At 46.7% G+C, this 26,411-nt stretch overlaps 1 protein-coding gene across 2 annotated transcripts in view; it reads left to right on the plus strand.

Moving 5' to 3' along the window:
* The window catches only part of LOC137546849 (C4b-binding protein alpha chain-like), an 865,201-nt gene that overhangs the window by 512,544 nt on the left and 326,246 nt on the right, over positions 1-26,411 (plus strand). For both annotated transcript variants that reach the window (XM_068269787.1, XM_068269786.1), the window contains exon 8: positions 359-538. In XM_068269787.1, the coding sequence (XP_068125888.1) occupies positions 359-538 (180 nt within the window). The remainder of the gene's footprint in view (positions 1-358; positions 539-26,411) is intronic.

Here is a 26,411-nt window from a genome sequence, read left to right on the forward strand (position 1 = left end):
AGGAGTGCCCCTTCCCCTCATGATTACCAACAAGCAGCTTGTCATCAATTTTTGGGAGTCACAACGCAGCACGGGGGACACAGAGGCATGTCATGGAGCAGGGAACATGCTTCTGTGTTTCATCTGCCCCACTGGATACACTTTAAAAAGTTTTAATCTGAACATAGCTGAGATCCATTCAAGGAGTAACAATATATTTCTACAATGAGTCAAAATTCAGTTCAAACAAAATTAGCAAAATGTAATTGTATTTATTGGTAATTACTGGATGTGATGACTGGATTTTGTTAGTGTGATAATGTCACTAGCACAGGCTATATACTTCTGGTTAATGCTATTTTTTGTCACTTACTCATAGCTGTTGAATGCGATGATCCAGTTGTGAACAATTCAAAGAAGGTGTCTGGATTTGTCGGCCCATATACGTTAAACTCTGCTATATCATTTGAGTGTAAACATGGCTTCGTTCTGCAAGGATCTAGTTCAATTTCTTGCAACATAAGTAGCAAATGGGTGCCAAGAATCCCCAAGTGTTTAAGTGAGTATCAAATATTGATAATGTATATTTTTCTTAATAGCTTTTAATTTGGTTTTAGGAAAAATAAGCTATAGTAGTGTGCATCTGAATGTGTATCTGAAATTAAACAGGTCAAAAGTCTCATACAAGAGTACTGTTGCCTGCAGAGATTGTTCTCTCTACAGAGAGAACAGATGGTATCTAGTTTGTTAAAGTGTGTATTGCCTTGAATACACGGAGCGATCCGTCGGCTCGATTAGCCGCCGGATCGACTCCCGCTCGTCCCCGCGGCCTCCCGGATCGTTTCCTGTTTGTCCCCGCCGGAGCTTCCTTATCTTCCGCTCGATTCCCCACAATTGTCTGCCCGCGGGTATCGAGCGGGGAAGTGATCCGCGCAGTCATCGGACCTGTCGGCTATTATCAATCGAGCCATCAGCGGCTCGATTGATAAGGAGCTATTGCTCTGTGTATTCCAGGCATAATTGTAGTGTAGTATATAGTCTTGTTTAGCACAGTTTAGTGTCAGCTGGATAGCGTACTGGTAAGGCTGTTGCCTTTGATGTATGATTTGAGCCTTTTACCAGGGTTCAAGTCGTGGTTTAAGCCAGTATGTAAACAGTGAGTATATAGTATATACTGTAGGTATATACTTTGTATAAAATGTAGAATGTTTATATATAGCATAAATAATTACATGGTTTATTGCAAGCTTTAAAAATGTTAAGTGTCTTCTTTAGGGATTATACATAACAGGATCAAAACCATATACAAGTGATTGTAACATACAGAGACTCATATAGGATTACATAGTCTTATTCAGAAATGAAGACATCGAACCCACAAATGTTGATTCTGGTAATACATTTAAAGTGGTCTGAAACTCTGACATAACATTCAATAAAAAATAGTTTACTACTTTTTGTTACCCATACAGTTACCATATTTGCTTTTGTGCAGAAGTAATATTGTCTGTTAATAAATTACAAGTTCCTAAAGTACAGTTTATCTGCTCTGAAAGCTGCCATTGAATTTTATTCAAACTGCTTTTTATTATATATTAACATCTTCTAGTTATCAGTTCTGAACTGTGTGCATGTTTGAAGTAGAGAGAGCTTCACATAGAGCTTGTTTTCAGTTGTTACACACAATATGACAACTGAGGAATGTAAACAAAATATACTGTTATCTCCACTTCAGATGGATCCTAAGCTGAAGGGGCTTTCCATGGCAGGACAAAGTGCTGTATTTAACTGTTTGAATGCTGTTCTGCTACATTTTTTGTGATAGTAGCTTTAAAGCTGTAAGGAATATTTTAGAACAAAACATTTCAGACCACTTTAATGACTAACTACATGTTTTTGCAAGCTTTTGAAATGCTAAGTTTCTTCTTCAGGCATTATACAGAACTGTATCAAAACCATACAATAGTGCATGTAACATACAGAGACTTATATAGGATTCTGTATGCTCAACCTGGCATAATGTCACACAGTTGTACCCCCTTTGAAATGCAAAAAGACTTCCTCAGCGTTCAGATCTATTGAACTCTGGCAGCATGTGCCAATACAGGTAAACATAAACGATAATCAACTTGGTTCTCAGTCAGAGAGCAGCAACAGGTAGAGGTGTTAAAAAGTCAACCAGTCTGTGAAAAAAACAAAACAAAAAAACTCTGCAAGGACAGAGGCCAAATGGTGTTATGATTCATACATACTTATGAACCCAGCTCTTGTGTTCTAGCCTTTGTTTAGAGTCTGAAACATTTCATAAACTTGTTTTCAAATGTCCGCAGTTCTTTCCCAGATTTGAAAATTCCCCTTAGGATGATAATTTTCAGGTTACTTACTGTATGCTTTAGGCACGTTTATTAAAATGTAGTCCTATTGGGGAGTTCTTCCTGTTGTGTTTTACTATGTAGCGGTGGATATTTAATCTTTTCTGTACTGTTTGATTATTTTCCTCAATACAGGTAGTCCCCGACTTACGAACGCCCGACGATACGAACAGCATGGATTATGTGTTTCCATGGGAACAAGCCCTCCCCAAAAAATTTCAAATTGGACTAGTAGTTTTTGAGAAAATCTATTTTAAAAAAATCTAAGAAAAAATGGCTTTTAAACTTGTATAAGCAGACACAGAGGGCATAGGTGAAACAGAGGGAGACACTGAAGGCACAGGGAGGCACAGGGGATAGAGATGGCACAGTGTTCTGACTTAAGAACAGATTCAGGTTAAGAACAAACCTACAGTCCCTATCTTGTTCGTCAACCGGGGACTACCTGTATATATAATGCTGTCAGGGCGTTTTGTGCACTTAATTGCATATACCACGTTGGATGATGTACATTTGTATGCTCCCAGGATGTGAAAAGCACCAGCAGAATCTGGTATTGCAAAGCTGTGTGTGCATAGTATGTGGTGGGATGTTTTACATCTCTTCTGCCCACAGGGAAATGTGCCATTCTTTTCAGGTGGGAGCAGGGAACTCCTGACCAGATGTTTTCTTAGGTTTGCTGGCTGTCTGTAGACCAGGAGAGGTAATTCTGGGAAGATGTATACCCAACAGTGTAACTGTCAAGCATAAATTAAAAAATCAATTCTTTATTTTTTTCTGGAAAACAGGTAATAAGGATACTAACCAGGCAATCCAAAAAGTTAAAATCACTATTACTTTTTTTGTTGGTAAATGATCATTCCCCAGTTTACCTGACACTTATTTGGTACACAAAAAAGGAAGTTTCAGGGCATGCTGGGTTGTCCTTTTTTGCTTCTCTATTTCCCCTCAGACTTAACTAATGCAGCCTAATTGGCTGAAGCCTCTTTCTCTCCTGTTTTTTCCTCCTACACATCTGTTCCTCTCTGATTGGCCAACATTGCTCATGCGGAGACAATGCACTTTCTATAGTGAAGGGTGGGCAAATCAGGCACAGGAGAGTAGGGCAGAAAATGACATCAGGATTGGCTTCAAAATAGCCACACTTAAAATGGGAAATGCTAAGAGGGATTTTCTCTTTTTTTTCTCTTCTTTATTTTTTTACTGTAGAAAAATCACTAAAATCACAATGTGGACAGTGCAATACATATGTAAGTAGATGAAGTATTTATCTACTTATATATGTGGTTTGTTTTCTGAGATTGCATGGCCGACAGCACCTCTTTAAGTCTGCTGTCCTTGTGCAGTGAGGGTTGTAGTTCCCTGGCTATCTTTTGAAATACTAGTTGCTGGTGGTATGTTACTACTAGGGGTACGCTGTTTGTTTTTGGTTTTTCTTTGTACTGTAGAAGTTGGGTACTTCTGTGGCCCTTTGAATTTGCTCCCTAATAGTCTGGGTTCTGTAACTCCTGTCCAAAAAATCTCTTCTGAGGTTATGAAGGTCCCTTTCTCCAGTGTCCGAACAAATGCACAAGTTATAGCGCAGGGCCTGGCTGAAGCTGACCGCTTTCTTGGTGTGTCGTGGGTGGAAACTGTCACTCCTCAGATAAGAGTCTCTGGGGGACATTTATCAAGAGTGTCTGAGACAAAATATTAGTAGGTTTTTAGAAATCCGTGCAAAATTGTCTCAGACATCCAAATAAATCACTAAATCGACTCAGATTCCTTCTTAAATTGTTAGGAATAGGAGGAGTTAGGAAGGTCTCTCAGGCAGTGCTGTGTGTGAGGAAATTTACTATTGCTGAGGTAACAACACATCTGCTGTCAGCAGACTGAGGGGGAAGGAGCCCTTCATAAATCACGAGAAAAAGAGAGAACACCAAGAGCCCAAAATAGTGTAGTATGTACTGGTAACATGGGCATCCGCACGTTAGGCAAAATAGGGCATCTGCCTCCCCCTGGCCGCCAGCTGCATCCCCCCCCCAACCCCTAAGCCCCCCCCCCCCCGTCCCCGGCCGTCCACTACTAACATTTATTAAAGTTCCTGTTTGTTCATTCTTTCTCCCCACAGCGCTCGCACAGCTCCTAGTTCCCTTACTACAGTCTCCTTCCTTCCGCCCCCCCGGCCAATAGAGACATCTCTTCCCCACCTCTCCGCCCCTTCCTTATAGCATAGTATCCACAGAGCTTGCGCCTCTAACTCCGCCCCCACCAGCCAGACGTTCGAGGTCTCTAAGGTGCTACTATGCGTCCCCCTGAAAGTGACAACATGGCAGAGGTGAGGGTGAGCTGCGGGGGGAGACTGGAATCAGCACAGCAGTGATAAGTGCAGAGGAGAGAGGACAAGTCTCCTGACAGGCAGCTGTTCCCTGTGTGAGCCCAGAGCTGTGTATATCGGCATGTAGCATATGAACAGTAGGATGCTGATATACACAGCTCTGAGCTGCTCACAGTGCACAGCTGCCTTGTCAGGAGACTCACACATCCTCTGCTATTATCAGGGCTGCTGCCAGGAGATCAGGAGATTGACACTCCTGATAAAAACAGAGACTGACCACCTGCTGGGAAGAAAGAGCAGCAATGAATAGCAGCATACATGCTGACACGGTGGGGGGAAGGGTGAGGGGAGATAAACAAGGGCACACAAAGTTAGAACAATTATCTAGGAAGGGTGCCCATAGATCTACCGATTGTGGGCAGATCCACTAATGCTGGGAATACACGATGCGTTTTTGCCGTCATTTTCGCTTTCGTTCGATTCTACTCTCGATTCACTGCTCGATTCTCTTCTCGATTCCTTATCTTTTCTTATCAATTACATTCACTTGAATGAGGAGAATCGAAACGAAAGTAGAATCGACCAGATCCAACAGGTTGGAATTTATCTATCGAATCCATCTATCTAAAGTAAAAACTTAACGTGTATTCCCAGCATTAGAGACAGATCTCTCTCTGATCGAATCTGATCAGAGAGAGGTCTGTCAGCTGCCCATACGCCACAGGCTGATTCCTGATTGGTTTCAGCATTCAATCTGTCGAGAATCAGCCTTGTGACCCCACATCCACCCCTGCACTTCCCCCTAATGTAAAGTGTGTCCCCGGATGCCCCGTGCAGTATATGTTACCTGTCAGTGTCCATCTCTGCACTGCCTCACATACATATGCCCTACGTAGTTGCCGGGCAAGGCGTATACATCACACACACCCACGTATATGGCAGTAACCACCCAGGGTGTGTGTATGTGAGGCAGTGGGGAGACATTGGTGGACACAGACAGGTAACATACACGCACAGGGCAACGGGGAGCATACTTTACATTGGGGGACAGCACCGGGGATTCTGTGGCGATCATGGGGGTCCCTGTCAGCTGTCACTACCTGAACTGGGGGTCCTTGTCACTACCTGAACTGAACTGGGGGTCCCTGTCACTACCTGAACTGGGGGTCCCTGTCACTACCTGAATTGAGGGACACCTGTCACTAGCTAAACTGGGGGGCCCTGTCACTACCTAAACTGGAGGGCTCCTGGCGCTACCTAAACTAGGGGGCACCTGTCACTACCTAAACTATCCAGGCCAGCCAGCCCAGCATCACCACCAGCCAACCAGCCCAGAATCGCTGCCAAAAATTAATGTAAATTTAGCTCCACCCGTGACCACACCCATTTTTTGGTGCGGCGCGCTACGCTTGCCGCACAACATACCCACACTGCTGCCCCCCTCCTTTTTGCCCCCCCCCCCCCCCCCTGGAAAAATTTTTGCGGACGCCCATGACTGGTAATGTATAATTGGAAGAGTAATAATATTAACCTCCTTGGCGGTCTGATTCTTTCCAGATTTTAGGGTCTAAAAGCGGTGCAATTTTTTTTTTCACTCTTTCAGACCCTAAAACCTGAAAAAAATCATTCTGGCAGGGAGATCTGCAGCAAAATAAAAAAAAAAATTACCTTCCTGGGCTCCTGGGCTGCAGTTTTCTCTTTGCCCACAAGATGGCGCTAATATACATATAAACGAACTTCTCTATATTTCTCTAATATAGAGAAGTTCGTTTTCAATGTTAGCCCCGCCCCCGATGACGTCACGCTGCCACCACCGCTCTGCTGCCACCACCACGGCTGCGCTGCTCCAACTGGCTGCCGGGTCCCCGGAAGAATAGCGGGGACATGGGGGATCCCGGCGGCCAGGGAAAGACCCCACACTGCCGGGGAGAGAGGCTGGAGTCCCGCTGCGCAGCGAGATCGCGCGCGGGACTCCACAACTAAAGGTAAAGCTCTGCAATGCCTACCCCGACCTGAGCTCGGGATCACCGATAGCAGCTGCTTTTTTCTACCCCGAGCTCAGGTCGGGAAAACCGGCAAGGAGGTTAATTTAATACTCACAAACCAGGGTTACCAATTAGGCAACCACTGTCAATGCAGGTGGGGAGATTGTCCTGACCCCACTCAGGTTCAAAAAGTCGCTCTCTGTAGTAGAAGGAAGGAAGGGTACAACCCTCCACCAAGGGTGGACTTGATGTAGATAATAGGATAATCCTATTACCTTTACAAATCACATCTAACCTGCACTGGTGCACTGGAGAACTGTTATGGAGCACTTCTTAATCTGCAGCAGTTTAGGGATGGATTTGCACTTATCTGAAGTGCAGCTCTATAAATCCACGCTAAACTGTCACTATTACGTAGGATTTGAGAAGTTTCTTACTATCATGCAGAACAGTTCCTCTGCTGGTTAGAACAGTTTTAGAAGAATAAAACTGTTGGTAATGCTTTGATAAAGCTGGCCCTCTGTTTGTTGGCTTCCCGTACACAGCAGTCTGGAGCCGATTGTTTTTTATCTGGATAGTGGTGTCCAGAAAATGTATGTGGGAGGTGGAGTGGCTCATTTTTAGCTTGATGGTAGGGTGGAGTTCGTTAAAATTCCTGTGGAATTGGAGCAGTTGTTTCTCATTCCGATTCTAGATGACAAGGATTTCATCAATGAAGCTGTAATAGGAGAGGGGCTTGTGGGTGCAGGTTAATAGAAAAGACCTCTCCAGCTTCGCCATGAACAGGTTAGCATATTGGTGCAAAAAGTGTGTTTCCATGCTGTTTCCCTTTTTTTGCAGGTAAACTTCTCGACCAAAGTTGAAATAACTGTGGGTGAGGATCAACCTCATGAGAGGTATCACCGATTCTTTGGGAAGGTGACACTGCATCAGAAAGTGTTCACAGGCTGTGATGACATCCTCATGTGGGATATTTGTATACAGAGGCGAGGGAGGGTTAACTTACCAGGCTTCTGTCTTCCTCCTTGCATCTCATGTTGCATTACATGACTACCACACTTCCTCCTTCAACCCGGAAGGAGGAAGTTTGGTACTCCCATGATGCGACATGGGGCAATAGGGGAAAAAGACTGAAGCCTGGTGAGAAAATCTCCCTCACCCACCTGCTCTCACTCTTTTGTCCCTGCAGACCCCCGCCCCCAGTGGAGCAGACCCACATCCCCCCAGACCAACACCCCCAATGGAGCATCCCCCCACACCCCCACTCCCAGTGTAACGTCCCCACATTCCCCCCATACCCCGACCCCCAGTGGATTAGCCCTTCAGCCTGTTTCTTCACTAGTGTGAAGAAATTTGCCTTCTTAACCACTTGAGGACAGTGGGCTTTACCCCCCTTAAGGACCAGGCACTTTTTTTCCATTCAGACCACTGCAGCTTTCACGGTTTATTGCTCGCTCATACAACCTACCACATAAATGAATTTTGGCTCCTTTTCTTGTCACTAATAAAGCTTTCTTTTGGTGCTATTTGATTGCTGCGGCGATTTTTACTTTTTATTATATTCATCAAAAAAGACATGAATTTTGGCAAAAAAATGATTTTTTTTAACTTTCTGTGCTGACATTTTTCAAATAAAGTAAAATTTCTGTATACATGCAGCGCGAAAAATGTGGACAAACATGTTTTTGATTAAAAAAAAAAACATTCAGTGTATATTTATTGGTTTGGGTAAAAGTTATAGCGTTTACAAACTATGGTGCAAAAAGTGAATTTTCCCATTTTCAAGCATCTATGACTTTTCTGACCCCCTGTCATGTTTCATGAGGGGCTAGAATTCCAGGATAGTATAAATACCCCCCAAATGACCCCATTTTGGAAAGAAGACATCCCAAAGTATTCACTGAGAGGCATAGTGAGTTCATAGAAGATATTATTTTTTGTCACAAGTAAGCGGAAAATGACACTTTGTGACAAAAAAAAAAAAGTTTCCATTTCTTCTAACTTGCGACAAAAAAAAATTAAATCTGCCACGGACTCACCATGCCCCTCTCTGAATACCTTGAAGTGTCTACTTTCCAAAATGGGGTCATTTGTGGGGTGTGTTTACTGTCCTGGCATTTTGGGGGGTGCTAATTTGTAAGCACCCCTGTAAAGCCTAAAGGTGCTCATTGGACTTTGGGCCCCTTAGCGCAGTTAGGCTGCAAAAAAGTGCCACACATGTGGTATTGCTGTTCTCAGTAGAAGTAGTATAATGTGTTTTGGGGTGTATTTTTACACATACCGATGCTGGGTGGGAGAAATATCTCTGTAAATGACAATTTTTTAATTTTTTTTACACACAATTGTCCATTTACAGAGATCTTTCTCCCACTCAGCATGGGTATGTGTAAAAATACACCCCAAAACACATTATACTACTTCTCCTGAGTACGGCGATACCACATGTGTGGCACTTTTTTGCACCCTAACTGCGCTAAGGGGCCCAAAGTCCAATGAGTACCTTTAGGATTTCACAGGTCATTTTGAGAAATTTCATTTCAAGACTACTCACGGTTTAGGGCCCCTAAAATGCCAGGACAGGATAGGAACCCCACAAATGACCCCATTTTAGAAAGAAGACACCCCAAGGTATTCCGTTAGTAGTACGGTGAGTTCATAGAAGATTTTATTTTTTGTCACAAGTTAGCGGAAAATTACACTTTGTGAAAAAAAACAATAAAAATCAATTTCCGCTAACTTGTGACAAAAAATAAAATCTTCTATGAACTCACCGTACTACTAACAGAATACCTTGGGGTGTCTTCTTTCTAAAATGGAGTCATTTGTGGGGTTCCTATACTGTCCTGGCATTTTAGGGGCCCTAAACCGTGAGGAGTAGTCTTGAAACAAAATTTCTCAAAATGACCTGTGAAATCCTAAAGGTACTCATTGGACTTTGGGCCCCTTAGCGCAGTTAGGGTGCAAAAAAGTGCCACACATGTGGTATCGCCGTACTCGGGAGAAGTAGTACAATGTGTTTTGGGGTGTATTTTTACACATACCGATGCTGGGTGGGAGAAATATCTCTGTAAATGACAATTTTTTAATTTTTTTTACACACAATTGTCCATTTACAGAGATCTTTCTCCCACTCAGCATGGGTATGTGTAAAAATACACCCCAAAACACATTATACTACTTCTCCCGAGTACGGCGATACCACATGTGTGGCACTTTTTTGCACCCTAACTGCGCTAAGGGGCCCAAAGTCCAATGAGTACCTTTAGGATTTCACAGGTCATTTTTGTTTCAAGACTACTCCTCACGGTTTAGGGCCCCTAAAATGCCAGGGCAGTATAGGAACCCCACTAATGACCCCATTTTAGAAAGAAGACACCCCAAGGTATTCCGTTAGGAGTATGGGGAGTTCATAGAAGTTTTTATTTTTTTGTCACAAGTTAGCGGAAATTGATTTTAATTGTTTTTTTTCACAAAGTGTCATTTTCCGCTAACTTACCAAACACACAAATGGAGAAACTCACTCCCAAACAGTTCTCTGCTGCTTTATAAAGCCTGCAGGCTGCTTATAAGCCAATGAGAAGTGCACACATATGTTACACCTAGCTTGCAGTGATTAATCAAACAGAAGCTGAGCAAGTCTGCCAGTCGTTGGAGAGGGCTTCAGTTGCATATAGACAATGGCTATATGACCAGCAGGGGGCACCAGCGTGCAGGATATTCCCTCTCATCTGCCCCCCTCCTAACTAAACTGCATGGAATACTACAATAAAATTAAAAACAATGGTGCATGAGCCAGCCTGGGGCCTCGGGAACTCTCACTGCCACACACAAATGGAGAAACTCACTCCCAAACAGTTCTCTGCTGCTTTATAAAGCCTGCAGGCTGCTTATAAGCCAATGAGAAGTGCACACATATGTTACACCTAGCTTGCAGTGATTAATCAAACAGAAGCTGAGCAAGTCAGCCAGTCGTTGGAGAGGGCTTCAGTTGCATATAGACAATGGCACGGCAGTGAGAGTTCCCGGGGCCCCAGGCTGGCTCATGCACCATTGTTTTTAATTTTCTGCTAACTTGTGACAAAAAATAAAATCTTCTATGAACTCACCATACTCCTAACGGAATAACTTTGGGTGTCTTCTTTCTAGAATGGGGTCATTTGTGGGGTTCCTATACTGCCCTGGCATTTTAGGGGCCCTAAACCGTGAGGAGTAGTCTTGAAACCAAATGTCGCAAAATGACCTGTGAAATCCTAAAGGTACTCATTGGACTTTGGGCCACTTAGCGTACTTGGGGTGTAAAAAAGTGCCACACATGTGGTACCACAGTACTCAGGAGAAGTAGTATAATGTGTTTTGGGGTGTATTTTTACACATACCCATGCTGGGTGGGAGAAATATCTCTGTAAATGACAATTGTTTGATTTTTTTTTTACACACAATTGTCCATTTACAGAGATATTTCTCCCACCCAGCATGGGTATGTGTAAAAATACACCCCAAAACACATTATACTACTTCTCCTGAGTACGGTGATACCACATGTGTGACACTTTTTTCCAGCGTAGGTGCGCTAAGGGGCCCAACGTCCTATTGACAGGTCATTTTGAGGCATTTGTTTTCTAGACTACTCCTCACGGTTTAGGGCCCATAAAATGCCAGAGCAGTATAGGAACCCCACAAGTGACCCCATTTTAGAAAGAAGACACCCCAAGGTATTCCGTTAGGTGTATGGCGAGTTCATAGAAGATTTTATTTTTTGTCACAAGTTAGTGAAAAAGGACACTTTGTGAAAAAAAAACAATAAATATCAATTTCCGCTAACTTTTGACAAAAAATAAAATCTTCTATGAACTCGTCATACACCTAACAGAATACATTGGGGTGTCTTTTTTCTAAAATGGGGTCACTTGTGGGGTTCCTATACCGCCCTGGCATTTTACGGGCCCAAAACTGTGAGTAGTCTGGAAACCAAATGTCTCAAAATGACTGTTCAGGGGTATAAGCATCTGCAAATTTTGATGACAGGTGGTGTATGAGTGGTCAAATTTTGTGGAACCGGTCATAAGCAGGGTGGCCTTTTAGATGACAGGTTGTATTGGGCCTGATCTAATGGATAGGAGTGCTAGGGGGATGACAGGAGGTGATTGATGAGTGTCTCAGGGGGTGGTTAGAGGGGAAAATAGATGCAATCAATGCACTGGGGAGGTGATCGGAAGGGGGTCTGAGGGGGATCTGAGGGTTTGGCCGAGTGATCAGGAGCTCACACGGGGCAAATTAGGGCCTGATCTGATGGGTAGGTGTGCTAGGGGGTGACAGGAGGTGATTGATGGGTGTCTCAAGGTGTGATTAGAGGGGGGAATAGATGCAAGCAATGCACTGGCGAGGTGATCAGGGCTGGGGTCTGAGGGCGTTCTGAGGGTGTGGGTGGGTGATTGAGTGCCCTAGGGGCAGATAGGGGTCTAATCTGATGGATAGCAGTGACAGGGGGTGATTGATGGGTAATTAGTGGGTGTTTGGAGGAGAGAACAGATGTAAACAATGCACTCGGGAGGTGATCTGACGTCGGATTTGCGGGCGATCTATTGGTGTGGGTGGGTGATCAGATTGCCCGCAAGAGGCAGGTTAGGGGCTGATTGATGGGTGGCAGTGACAGGGGGTGATTGATGGGTGGCAGTGCCAGGGGGTGATTGATGGGTGGCAGTGACAGGGGGTGATTGACAGGTGATTGACAGGTGATCAGTGGGTTATTACAGGGAAGAACAGATGTAACTAATGCACTGGCGAATTGATAAGGGGGGGGTCTGAGGGCAATCTGAGCGTGTAGGCGGGTGATTGGGTGCCCGCAAGGGGCAGATTAGGGTCTGATCTGATGGGTAACAGTGACAGGTGGTGATAGGGGGTGATTGATGGGTAATTAGTGGGTGTTTAGGGTAGAGAACAGATGTAAACACTGCACTTGGGAGGTGATCTGACGTTGGATCTGTGGGCGATCTATTGGTGTGGGTGGGTGATCAGATTGCCCGCAAGGGGCAGGTTAGGGGCTGATTGATGGGTAGCAGTGACAGGGGGTGATTGACAGGTGATCAGGGGGATAGAGGTATACAGTACACGGGGGGGGGGTCTGGGGAGAATCTGAGGGGTGGGGGGTGATCAGGAGTCCCCAGGGGGCAGTTTAGGGTTAAAAAAAAATAGTGTTGACAGATAGTGACAGAGAGTGATTGATGGGTGATTAGGGGGGTGATTGGGTGTAAACAGAGGTCTGGAGGGTGGGCAGGGGGGGTCTGAGGGGTGCTGTGGGCGATTAGGGGGCAGGGGGGGGGAGATCATTGTGCTTGGGTGCAGACTAGGGTGGCTGCAGCCTGCCCTGGTGGTCCCTCGGACACTGGGACCACCAGGGCAGGAGGCAGCCTGTATAATACACTTTGTAAACATTACAAAGTGTATTATGCACTTTGTATGCGGCGATCGTGGGGTTAACATCCCGCCGGCGCTTCCGTATGGCCGGCGGGATGTTGCGGCGGGTGAGCGGAGTCAGGCGCCGGCGGAGGATCGCGCCACGGATGACGCGATCGCTCCGCCCATGCCCCTACAAGGACCGCCGCCTCTGTGGGTGAGCTGGTCCTTGCGGGGTCCACTTCCCGGCCGCCTCTGTGCGTTAGGCGGTCGGGAAGTGGTTAAAACAGAAGAAAACTTGCAATAATATAGCTATAAGTGAACATTTTGGTTACCCACAATGCACCACTGCTGAATATGCAAATTATCTATTTTCACCCCTGTAAGCAAGGCAAACATCCAGAACCGCTGGTGTATAGCAAGCCTATAGCTTTAAATATTACACAGTCACATCAACCCCACATGTAGACAGCCTCTTTCTGACTTTTGTTCCTCATCAGTACATGGCAGGGATTGATGGGGCTTGGACCAGTACAACAGAATACCAAGCAGCTCGGGTGACCCAAACCACTAGGAATGTATAGGGGGATAAAAGAGACCGAAAAGCCCTCCTACTAATAAGCAATACTTGGTGAAATTTGCCTTCTTAAAACAGAAGGAAACTTGCAATAATTCAGCTATAAGTGAACATTTATGGTTACCCACAATGCGCCAGTGCACCTACTTTTGCTGATATTCGGGCCATGGCGGAAGACATAAAAGCTTCTTTTCATTCCGCGATAGTGGAGGTCCGCCATGACGTAGCGTCAATCGGCAACCGCCTGCTAACACTTGAGGCCGCAGGGACTAAGAGGGACTTTCAGTTATCTTCTTTGCAGGAAGCCTCTGTAATGCACACTGGGAGACTGGCAGAATACTCCAGGAGACTGGAAGACTTAGATAATAGGGGTCGCAGATCAAATATACAAATAAGGGGAATCCCTGAGTCGGTTGCGTCATCTAATATTACTAAGGCCCTGTCAGCCATCTTTAATGATTTGCTCGAAAGATCACTAGACACGCAGATTGACTTTTTGAGAGCTCACCGAGCTTTTAAGACCGAGAGCCCTAGCAAGGGACCAGTCACGAGACGTCATATGCTGCTTGGCCTCTTTCCCCCTCAAAGAAATTATGCAGGCCACAAGGAATCAAGACGAAATTCTTTTTAATGGCAATCCGATTCAACTATTCCAGGATCTTTCTTCTCTGACACTCTCTGTCACGATCGCTTCTGCAGCGTTTACTGCTGGCTGCAGTGGTATTGCAACCCAAACAGTTCTGATGTCATTACATGCATTTGCTTGCATAGTTTGGTTTGCACTCAAACTAGTTGCTGATTCCATCTGCAGTCGCTCTGAAGTTAATGACAGTTTAATGTGCTTTTGTGAAAACAAACATTGTCTGCTGCAATGGAGTGGCAATCCCTTTCCTGCAGGCTGCATATCATTGTCTGCCTTTTCCTGCTGTCAGCCTGTGATTAATTACCATTCACTTGTGTGGGAATCTGCATGTCTGCTCCCATTGGATGTCCTCAGTATAAAGAACTGCTTCCTGCAGTGCTCCATGGGCTATCATAGCTTCAGCATAAGCCTGTCTTGCTGCTGCTTTGGCCCCAGATCGTGTTTCTAGTTCTAATGATACTTTGCTGGTCTTGCATCATATATTGGTTCATCGCCAATATATGTGCATACCAGCACGTTTGTTATTTTCCTTGTATTCATGTTGCGTTGATACATCAGTGTCGCTGATATATACGTACACGGACTGTTTATATCCTGTGTTCAGTCAGTTTCTAGGACGTTTTTGGTAGGTTGCGCGTATCGTGATCACCCGTGCTTAGCTAGTTATCCTGTTCCTGTTACCGTGTGTGGATTGCGCTCATCTCCGCGTGGAGGTAGCAAATCCTTCTGAGTCCTGTTCCCTGTATTGCTCTAGTTCCTTAGTTAGTGTTCCTGCTTATGTCATATATCGGTTCATTGCCGATATATACATATGTTAGTCAGACGTTATAAATAGTTTCATTGATAGCTGTAATTGTAATACGCTAGGGAAACATACTTGTTGTATATTTGTCTATGTTGCGTTCATCTGTCTTGATCCTGCTGTTTCCTGACTATCCTGTCCTGTCTCTGTGAGGCACGTCATCGCTGCATTCGCATTGGCTGCCTCATTCCAGTCTGTCTTGTTTTGGACGCTTGCTGCCACTAAGTAGTGACTTGTTAACAAGCGCTCATTCTGGCTACCTGTCCTGATCTCCTCAGTTCTGGTTTAGGCTCTCAGCGCTACCTTGCGCTGAGACGTTATCGTGAAAGTATTGTTTGTAGCTGTTTTGATCTGCACCGGCTCTGTGCGCCACAATCTCCTATTGGAGTCAGTCATCTCCTCCACTAAACTGGGGATATCCTGATTCCTTGTGCTAGTGTGTGTACCTCCTTCACGTCAGCTCATGCGTTGTATGCTGACTGTGGAGAATACACCACCAAGCGTAACACTCTCCAAACGCAGGGCTATGAAACCCTTACTCACCGCCTTGAAAAACAAAGGCCTAAACTACAAATGGCTGTTTCCGTTTGCTCTCGCAGTACAACGAGGAAGCAAGCTGTTCATACTCAGACATGCTGCGGATATAACAGACTTCTGCACGGACCTTGATCTACAATCACTTGCCATTCCCGACTGGGACGCAGACCCCTCTAGCTTGGACCCTCCTGTCAACAAACGGTCCAAGGCAAACTCCTTGCCAGGGGCATCGGACACCAAGGATCATAATCTACCAGAAGAGGCTGCCGTGCAGGATCGTCCCCAGTCATCATGGTCTGACCCGGTACCATCAGATGCTGAGTGATCTGCACTAATACGGTGATACCTTTCTTTTCTTTCTTTTACCCCTACGTGGCCATTGACTTGCCTAATTATGGCATACTCTTATATGGGCCCATGACACCGGCTATCTTCACTGTTACAGTTACTGCTGGCCTCCATCTTGGAACTTATGCAAGTCTCACAAGAGTAACACATTTTTCTTCTATCTGGCTTGGTGATCCCCTTATAAAAGCCTTTTTCCGTTGAAGAACTAGTACTCTGTTTTTGCTCATCCTTGAGATAGTATTCATCTTCATGAATCCCAGTATATATTTGCAATATCCCCACACGTTATAATGTCGTAGCATTTATACTTCCCTACATGTCAAATTTAGATTATCTGGTCTCTCAGGCAACTTTAAGCATGTCTCTTTTATATGTAGTATAATGTGATTTGATGTACCTGCATTTGCTCTCCTGATCTGTTTGCGTGGGGCAGCTGCTGTGCTGCCCAGGGCTACGCCTCGGTCCTTATTTTTGGTTACCCCCCCTCCCCCGCGGGTGACGGGGTGATGGCCTCTTGCATGCTTGGATAAGGCAATATGCTTTACCTCCTTGATACTATTAGTGGGGGGATTTATCTGTTATTGGTAAATTGGAGTTTTCGTGTGGTTCTGGCGTTGTTGTCTTGCTGCCCTGGGTTGGGCCTCCCGTTTTAGTGGTGCCCCCCCCGGGCGGCGGGACAATGACGTCAGACAGATGACCGCTCACTCTTACTTGAAACCTCTGTCTAAACATTAGGCTGATCTCCAGCGATGGGCCAGTCATGTAGAGACTCGAACTATCCAACATTGGTTGCTCTGTGCCCTTACCATGCATTCACGGTCTTCTTATGGGGATTATTATCTAGTTATCATCTGATTTCTGAATTCCAATCTCACGTCTGATATTGTATGTGTGTTACTAGGTTTTCTTTTTGCATAAGTCTAGCAAATATACAGGTATATGGACCACATAGTTGTCCACTAATAGATACTATCTTTGGGTGAAGAATTCTACTCACCCATCTAATGTTTTGCATTTCCGGGGGCTTTGGGCCGTTTCGCCGTGCCCCCCGGTATTTTGCCGGGGTCCCCCTTCGGTGGGCGGGGCGGGATGATCTCAATATCCTACTACCCTATACAACAATTTTACTTTCACCATATCTAAACACATAGCTTATAACTATTTGTTACCTAATCTATCCTCGTTAACAGAATCTGATTTTCGTTTTAATTGATTATGGGTTATAGAATTTAATATGGACCTTCTCAAAACTGGGTTGGTTTTCCTGTTGTTTAATAGTTATTTATCCTATCATTATCCTCTTTGATCTGTTTCATCCCATCATAGACAGCCGGGTATAAATAATCGTGGTATAAATAAACCTAGATGGCGCCCCAGCAGGTCGCCTCGGTCACATGGCTCTGTACATAGTGTGCTTTTCCATAGTTTTCTGGCTACAAAAATAGTAGTGGACAGCTTAGGTGATTTTTTTTTTTGTTTTGTGCTTTAGCTGATGTATTTAGATTTAGGTTTAGATTTAGGCTTAGCTTAGTTTAACTTAGGTAAGGGCTCTCTGGCTGCACTCACCCGATGGCCTCCAGCTCCATCTGATCTCGCCACTGCTCCGGTCTGCCTGCTGCTGCTGCCACTGCTCCGGTCCTGACTGCCGCTGATCAGACTGCGGACTTCCGCTCCTGCCGCAGAAGCATCCCGGTCGCCGCTGCAACTCCTGCCCGCGGCTCCAGCCACTCACCTGACTCCACCACGTGGTCCCACGCAGGCCTTCCACCTCGGCTCGCCTGACTGCCGCCGCTGCTACCTCAGCCTCCACCACGTGGTCCCACGCAGCCCTTCCACCTCGGCTCGCCGGACTACTGCCGCTGCTACCTCAGCCTCCACCACGTGGTCCCACGCAGGCCTTCCACCTCGGCTCGCCGGACTGCCGCCGCTGCTACCTCAGCCTCCACCACGTGGTCCCATGCAGGCCTTCCACCTCGGCTCGCCGGACTGCCGCCGCTGCAACCCCAGCCTCCACCACGTGGTCCCACGCTGGTCCTCCGCCTCGGCTAGCCAGACTGCTGCAGCTCCAGCCTCTTCCCGACTCCACACCACGTGGTCCCACGCAGGACCTCCACCTCGGATCGCCTCTGCACCGCATCTCTCGGCTGGGCCCGCCCGCCCGGCCCTCTCATCCAGAGAGAGCCTCCTCGCCACAAGGCTCCCCATGCTTTGCCTCCCCTCGGGTGGACTCCGCAGGTCAGGGATTTCAGCGACCAGCCTCCAGGATCTGGGGTTCCCGTGATCAGCCTCCCCCTCCAGGCACACTTCCTCCAGCGGCTACAGATCCTCCTGCCTGTGCCAACTCATACAGGGTGAGTCCCATTGCTTGCACCTACACTTCTGCTGGAACTGGCACCCCTCCATCCTGTCCTTGCTCAGCCCGCTGCCTGCTCCATATCATCCATCTGCGCCCCTTACTGTGATGCCTGCTCCTTACTATCTACTCATCTGTGCTGTGCTACCTGCCATACCATCCCCTTTGTGCTGTGCTGCCTGCCCCTCATAATCTACTTGGGCCCTCTATGCTGTGCTGCCTGCCCCTCATAATCTACTTGGGCCCTCTATCCTGTGCTGCCGGCCCGTCATACTCTACCTGGGCCCTCTGTGCTGTGCTGCCTGCCCCTCTGTGCTGTGCTGCCTGCCCCTCATAATCTACCTGGGCCTTACACTGAGCTGTGCTGCCTGCTCCATCGACCCTGGCCTTATACTGTGCAGTGCTACCTGCTCCAACCATCTACTTGGTTCACACGCTGTGCTGGACTGACCGCTCCAAAACACCTATTCTGTGCCGTGCTGCCCGCCCCATCCCATCTACGGGGCCCGCTCCATACCACCTACGGGTGCCTTGTACTGCGTGCTGGCTCCATTCCACACCACCCACCTGGTCCACACACTGTGCTGTGCTGCCCGTCCACACCATCTTGTGTGCAACATACTGCCCGTCCACACCATCTTGTGTGCAACATACTGTGCTGCCTGCTCCACACCATCCTTTTGTGCCTCCATACCATCCACCAGGGCCTCACACTGTGCATGTGCTGCCTGCCCAATACTATCTACCTGTGCCCTACTCACTGCGCTGTGCTGTCTGCTCCACATCACCTACCGGAATCATACACTGTGCTGCGTCTTCCCGGTGCCAAGCAGGTCACAGTCTGACTCTGCACCGTTCCTTGAGACCCACTACCCGTCCCAGGGGTGCTTGCTGCCCGTCGAGACCCTCCACCAGCCTTTCGACTCCGCTGCCCTGCTCCACGCAACCAGCCCTGGCCTCCCTCTGCCCTGAATTCAAACACCCCTCCCATCTGTGCCATGGGCTCAGAACGGTCACTAAATACTGCCACCCTATCCAGAGAGGCCCTCCTTAAATGGGAACCCCCGGACAGCCCCAAGCCCCCATGGGGCTCCCCCCTGTGGGATGCTGTCACCGCCCATATCAAATACCTCGTCTCCAAGCGAGCACCGAACAAACGTCGCCACAGAGGTAGGAGGGCAGGGGCCATGGTCCGACTCAAAAGGAAAGGTCTACGCTCTCCCATCCCTGCCATCCTACTTGCAAATGTCTGCTCACTTCCAAACAAACTGGACGAGCTGCTCCTCCTACTGGGTAGCAAACCCCAGATCAGTAAGAACACCCCTGTTCTCTGTTTTACGGAGACCTGGCTGAGTGACAGCATCCCGGACAACTCTCTACTTGTACCAGGCTACAATCTCCTAAGAGCAGACCGTGACGTGGCCCTCTCGGGGAAAACGAGAGGTGGGGGCATCTGCTTTTATATCAACATCTCCTGGTGCTCCAACATCACCACCCTCAACAAGACCTGTACCCCAGACGTTGAGTTTCTGGCCATAAACTGCAGGCCTCAATACTCCCCCAGGGAGTTCTCTTCCCTTGTCCTCGTTGGGGTCTATATACCTCCCAATGCATGCTCCAAGACTGCACTGCAAGCCCTCAGTGACTATATCTCGCGGTGGGAAACATCCTTCCCTGAGGCTCTAATCATCATCCTGGGCGACTTCAACAAGGCGAACCTAAGACATGAGCTGCCCCGCTACAAGCAGCACATAACCTGCCCTACCAGAAACTGTAACACCCTGGACCACTGCTACACGGTCCAGAAGAAGGCATACAAGGCCACCCTAGGAGCCCCTCTGGGAAACTCCGACCACAACACAATCCACCTGATCCCTACTTACAGGCGGCTCCTGGAGACCTCAAAGCCCACTGTCAAAACCATCAAAAAATGGACAGCAGAAGCAAAACTGGAACTCCAAGCCTGTTTTGACACCACAGACTGGTCGACGCTGGAGGCACCCTCCCTTGATGAGTGGGCCGAGAACGTTACCTCCTACATTAGTTTCTGTGAGGAAGCATGTATCCCATCCAAGACCTTCAGGATTTTCCCCAACAACAAGCCTTGGTTTAACGACAAGCTCCGCCGACTTCGGAAATGCAAAGAGGAAGCGCACAGGTCCGGCTCCCCTGAGAAATATAGAGAGGCCAGGTACGCACTGAAAAGAGAACTGCGATCAGCAAAAAGGGCCTACTCCGACAAGCTCGGGCTCTGCCTCCAATCAAACAACACACGGGAGGTATGGAAGGGTCTGAGAGCAGCCACAAACTTCAAACCTGCACCTCAGCCTGCGACCCCAAGCCTTCGGCTGGCGGAGGAGCTCAATGAGTTCTACTGCAGGTTCGAGCAACTACCTAACCAGCAGGGGGACCATACAGCCACGGCCAAGGTGAACCCCCCCTCCAATGAACTCGGCACCCTGGCTCCTGTTACTGTCCATGAATTAGAGGTACTCCGGCACCTCCGTAAGCTGAATCCCAGGAAGTCTTCTGGCCCGGATGGAGTGTCATCTATCTGCCTGAGAACCTGTGCTGATCAGTTAGCTCCTGTGCTCACCACCTTATTCGAGCGGTCACTATCGGACGGTACAGTCCCCTCCTGTTTCAAGCGGTCCGCAATTGTACCAGTCCCCAAAAAACCCGGCAGCACTGAGCACAACAACTTCCGACCAGTGGCCCTAACCTCCAACATTATGAAGCTCCTTGAGCGGCTGGTCCTTGCCCACCTGAAGAGACACACGGACGCTCACCTCGACCAGCTCCAATTTGCTTATAGGGCAAACAGATCCGTGGAGGACGCCATCAATGCCAGCCTGGCATACATCATGGAGCACCTTGACAACCCTGTCTCCTATGCTAGGATCTTGTTTCTGGATTTTAGCTCGGCGTTCAACACGATCTGCCCAGACATCCTGCTCACCAATCTGGCGCAGCTCGGAGTAGATCCCACGCTCCGAGCATGGATCAAGGACTTCCTGACCAACAGAACGCAACAAGTGAAGCTCGGCAGCTGCTACTCCAGCGTCAGAACCACCAATACTGGGGCTCCACAAGGCTGTGTATTGTCACCACTACTGTTCTCCCTCTATACCAACAATTGCATATCATCCGCTGACTCTGTGAAAGTCATCAAATTTGCAGACGACACCACCATCATTGGCCTAATTAGCAGCAACGGCGAGCATGAGTACCGCAGCGAAGTTGAGCGAATCTGCAACTGGTGCAGAGCAAATAACCTAGTTCTCAATGCCGCAAAGACTGTTGAACTAGTCGTAGACTTCAGGAGGAACCCTCCCCCCCTCCTACCTATCCTCATTGGGGGTACCGAAGTCTCTAGGGTGACATCGGTGCGGTTCCTCGGCACGACTCTCACTAACAACCTGAAGTGGGGGCAGAACACCTCCATAATACAGAAGAAATCACAGCAGAGACTGTTCTTCCTGCGCCAGCTGAAGAGATTCGGCATGCCCAGGGAACTGCTGACCAGCTTCTATACTGCCACTATAGAATCCATCCTCTGCTCCTCAGTCATTGTCTGGTATGTGGGCGCGACGGCCAGCGACAAACACAAACTGCAGAGAGTCATAGCTGATGCAGAGAGAATCATCGGGTCCCCTCTTCCACCTCTTGACCTCCTCCACTCCGCTAGGATGAGGAAGAGGGCCACTGTGATCTCCCGTGACCCCTCCCACCCGGGCAGTCGCCACTTCAAGCTGCTCCCACTGGGCCGCCGCTACAGGTCCATACCATGCAAAACCACCAGACGGATGAACACCTTCTTCCCCCGAGCGGTTCGGCTGCTCAACTCCAACCTTCCCCCACCGGGCCCGCCTACCGGCATGCCCTAGCGGGGTCTCTCCATCAGCTCACACCCCTGCACGCCCTTGTTCTCACTGCCCAGAGACTGTACTGGGGCCACCATCACCATCATCTTTATTATTATTAGTACTATTATTAGTATTATTGTTGGACTGCTCCTGCACGGCAGGAACGAACCCTTACCGACGACCCAGTTTGTCATGTATATCATTACTGCAGTTGTAAATTGTCTGTGTTTGTGCTTCTTGTCCTCCTCCTGTACTATGTCTATGCCATGTGTACCACAAAAAATTCCGAATATAGCGTGTGCTGTATTTGGCGAAATAAATCTGATTCTGATTCTGGTATTGGTGGACAGTGTGGTTGGATTTGACAATTAGTGTGCCCTTTCACTACCTTCTCTTATATATACACTAAATTTATTAATGTGTGTGTGGTTTCATGTATACGGGGACACACATAGCCACATTCATATTTGATTCCTTGCAGTTGGTAGAAACTGGTTCATCTTCCACCCCCACACGGTGCCTCCTAGTACACTGACTGTCAATCCCACATTGGTTTCGCACGCACCCCACCATGGTGCGTTCACGTGGGTTGCTCATTTTTGCCGTAAGCCCTACCTTAATAGGCTTTATGGGACGCTTTCCCAAGTGGCATCCCACTTTACTACTTCTCCTTCTTTTTCTCTTCTTCTCTCCTATCCTTTTCACTTTGGTGCTTTTGTCCGAGCCCGATCCCAGCTCGCCTTTAATATTTTTACCTGGGTCTGGAGTCTCTCTCCTAGATGACGACGCCAAAATGCCTGGTTACAAAGGGAATATGGTTTCTGATTCGATAGAATGGAGATTGATTACTTTAAACGTCAATGGGTTTAACACGCCAGAAAAAAGATCTACGGTATTTGATTGCCTCCATAAAGAAAAAGTACATATAGCTTTTGTACAAGAGACGCACCAAACAGCACAACACATCCCAGTCAAATTGGATCGTAGATATCCAGTTGCATTCTACTCTACCTTCCCTGCTTCAAAAACTAAGGGTGTTTCAATCTTTGTTCACAAGGATATTCCTTTTGTTGTTGAGGAGGTGGAGGTGGACACAGAAGGGCGCTTTCTCTTCATTAAAGGGACAATTCGTTTGAAACAAGTGACATTTGCCACAAATATATACTCCAAATTCAGGTCAGCCGTCGTTTATTGCTTCCATTTTATCCAAACTAGCTAGCTTCTCTAAAGGGTTTTTACTCTTGGGGGAGATTTTAATGTTCCTCTACATGGACTGCTCAAATGGCTCCTCAACTCTATCCTACAGAGCAATTAGACATATCAGACAAAGCCTACAACATCTGACGCTCATGGACCCCTGGTGCATTTCTCACCCAACAGAAAAAGATTACACCTTCTTCTCCTCGCTTCATAATAAATACTCAAGAATTGATTATTTTTTCTAGCCCAAAGAGACTTGGCCTTGGTCCTTTACACTAAAATAGCTCTAAAACTATCTGACCGTGTCCCTGTTTTTCTTTCCCTTAAAATTCCTGGCAATAACGCAAAAACATGGTGCTGGAGACTTAACCCTAATATCTTAGCTGACAAAGCCAGAGTCCAAACAATCTCTCAATCTCTTTTAACCTATTTTGACCAGAATAACACCCCAGATATGTCTAAACTAACGGTCTGGGAGGCACATACGACCGTCATCAGAGGTCGCTTTATTCAATTAGGAGCCAAACTGAAAAAAAAGAGAGGAGGGTATCACAAAATTATCAGCTGATATTGCAAATTTGGAAAAAGTTCATGAGCAGACTTTGGCACTCCAAACCTTGGAAGCACTAACAATGTCGTACTAAACTACATAATCTTTTTTTTTTGCTGATGCCAAAAGAAAGGTCATGGCAAGCAAAAGAATATTTTCTATGAATGGGGATATAAAAGTGGCAAGTATCTGGCCAGGGCTTTAAAGAGGCAATCTGTTCAGTCACATATCCCATGCATGCTTAACCCGAAAACACAAAAGAAATTGGTAAGATCAGAAGAAATCGTGGAGGAGTTTAGATCCTATTATAGCTCTTTATATAATCTAAACTTGACCCCCTCGACTATACAGCCATAAATTAGAAAAGCCAAAATTTCTAACTTTCTTAAAAAATGTGCAAAACCTTTCAATCTCTCCAACTCTGACAGGGAAGATTTAGAGGCCCCTTTGACCACAGATGAGTTTCTGCTGGCAGTTAAAGCACTTAAAACAGGCAAAGGCCCTGGACCAGACCGCCTTACAACACAATATTACAAATCTTTTAAGCATATCCTGGCTCCAAACTTTGTCTCAGCCTTTAATGCTATCACACCCTTAACTGCTCTTTCAAGTCAATTCCTTGAGGCACAGATCTCTGTGATCCCTATGCCCGGGAAAGACCCCCAACTCTGTACGAATTACAGACCAATTTCCCTATTACACTTAGATGCAAAGCTACTTGCCAAAATTCTAGCTAATAGAATCTTACCATTCATCCCTGAACACGTTGGAATAGACCAATCTGGCTTTGTTCCCGGCAGAGAAGCAAAAGATAATGTCATGCGCACAATAGCAGTGATGGCTTATGCCAGGAGACATAACCACAAAACGTTTATCCTTTCCACAGATGCCGAAAAGGCATTTGACAGGGTGGCATGGGATTATATATGTGCCACCCTGTCAAGTTTGGGTACCGCTATGCAGAACTGGATCGGATTTTTATACACAAATCCCTCGGCCCAGGTAAATGCAAACGGCCTCCTGTCATCTCCTCTCCATATAACCACTGGCACGAGACAGGGTTGCCCCCTATCTCAACTCATTTATATACTCACTCTGGATCCTTTCTCAATGCTATCAGAGCAGGCCCGGACTTCAGGGGTATACCTGCTGGAGATACCACTCATGTGGTCTCAGCCTTTGCAGATTATCTTCTGTTCTACCTTAAATACCCCTTGGTATCCCTGCCTGTTCGAAGAGTTTGGCTTACTCTCAAACCTCAAAATAAATTTCCATAAATCTCAAGCTCTTGTCTCTTTAGATGACTCACTAGTAAAGCAATGTAGATCCACGTTTGCCTTCTCCTGGGCCCGGAATTCTCCTAAATACCTGGGTATTGAGGTCCCATCAGACCTGAAGAATCTTTTTACCTTAAACTATGTAAAAATAGGTAATGCCTTGAAAGACGACTTACTAAGATGGGGACAACAGAAAAATCTTACATGGTTTGTTCGGCTGGCGTTGGTTAAAATGAATCTTTTGCCTCGATTTCTTTACATAAGCCAATGCATTCCTATTACCCTACCACCCAGATTCTTCAGAGATCTCCAAAGCCAAATCTCTAAATTTATCTGGGGCTCTAATCCCCCTCGACAGAAGCGATCTATACTGATGCTACCAAAAGAAGATGGGGGAATGGCCCTACCTGACTTACATACATACCATTTGGTTGCTCAACTGTCTCGTGTAGTAGAGTGGGCTAATACTGAACACCCCAAAAGTTGGGTAATGGTTGAACAAGCCTAAGCTAAAAGTATTAATACTCTGTATTAATTAGTAATAATACTCTGTATTCTGTACATTGTAGCGGATATATGCTCATATGCACTGAATTAGCATCATTTTTGTTCGGTTTGAAATTGTTCAAATTTATTTCTTTGCTCTAATAAAAATTTAATTGAGAAAAAAAATTGGATGTGTTCGCATCCGCTCCATTTGTACAGTATCTGTTCCATTCTGCTTACGGTCCACTTTTTAACGTTAATGTGAATCAGGCCTTAGTGTGCCAATGCCTGAAACTATTTATCACCCCGGGTTGCTCTCTTTGTGTATCTTGGGCGGCAGCATATAGAATGTAACCACAGGTGGTGTTGCTGGTATCCATCTGTTGTTGCCAAGAAATGCTCCCCGGAACTAGAACTCCTTCTTGTTAATTGCAGACCGGTATACTCACCCAGAGAGTTTTCCCCCTATATCTTTGCTGAAGTGTACATTCCTCCCGATGCTGACGTCAAGAAGGCCCTGTGCAAGCTCAGTGATAGCACGCAGTGGGAGACATCCCTCCCGGACTAATTGTTCATTATCTTGGGAGACTTCAACAGGGCTAACGCCAAGAGCTGACGCGCTTCCCCCAGCACGTCACCTGCCCCACCACGAATGCTAACACTCTAGGCCACTGCTATACTGTCCTAAAACATGCATACAAGGCCACCCCATGGACAGCACTGGGC

Source organism: Hyperolius riggenbachi, chromosome 2 (assembly GCF_040937935.1).
Source record: "Hyperolius riggenbachi isolate aHypRig1 chromosome 2, aHypRig1.pri, whole genome shotgun sequence".
NCBI lineage: Eukaryota > Metazoa > Chordata > Amphibia > Anura > Hyperoliidae > Hyperolius > Hyperolius riggenbachi.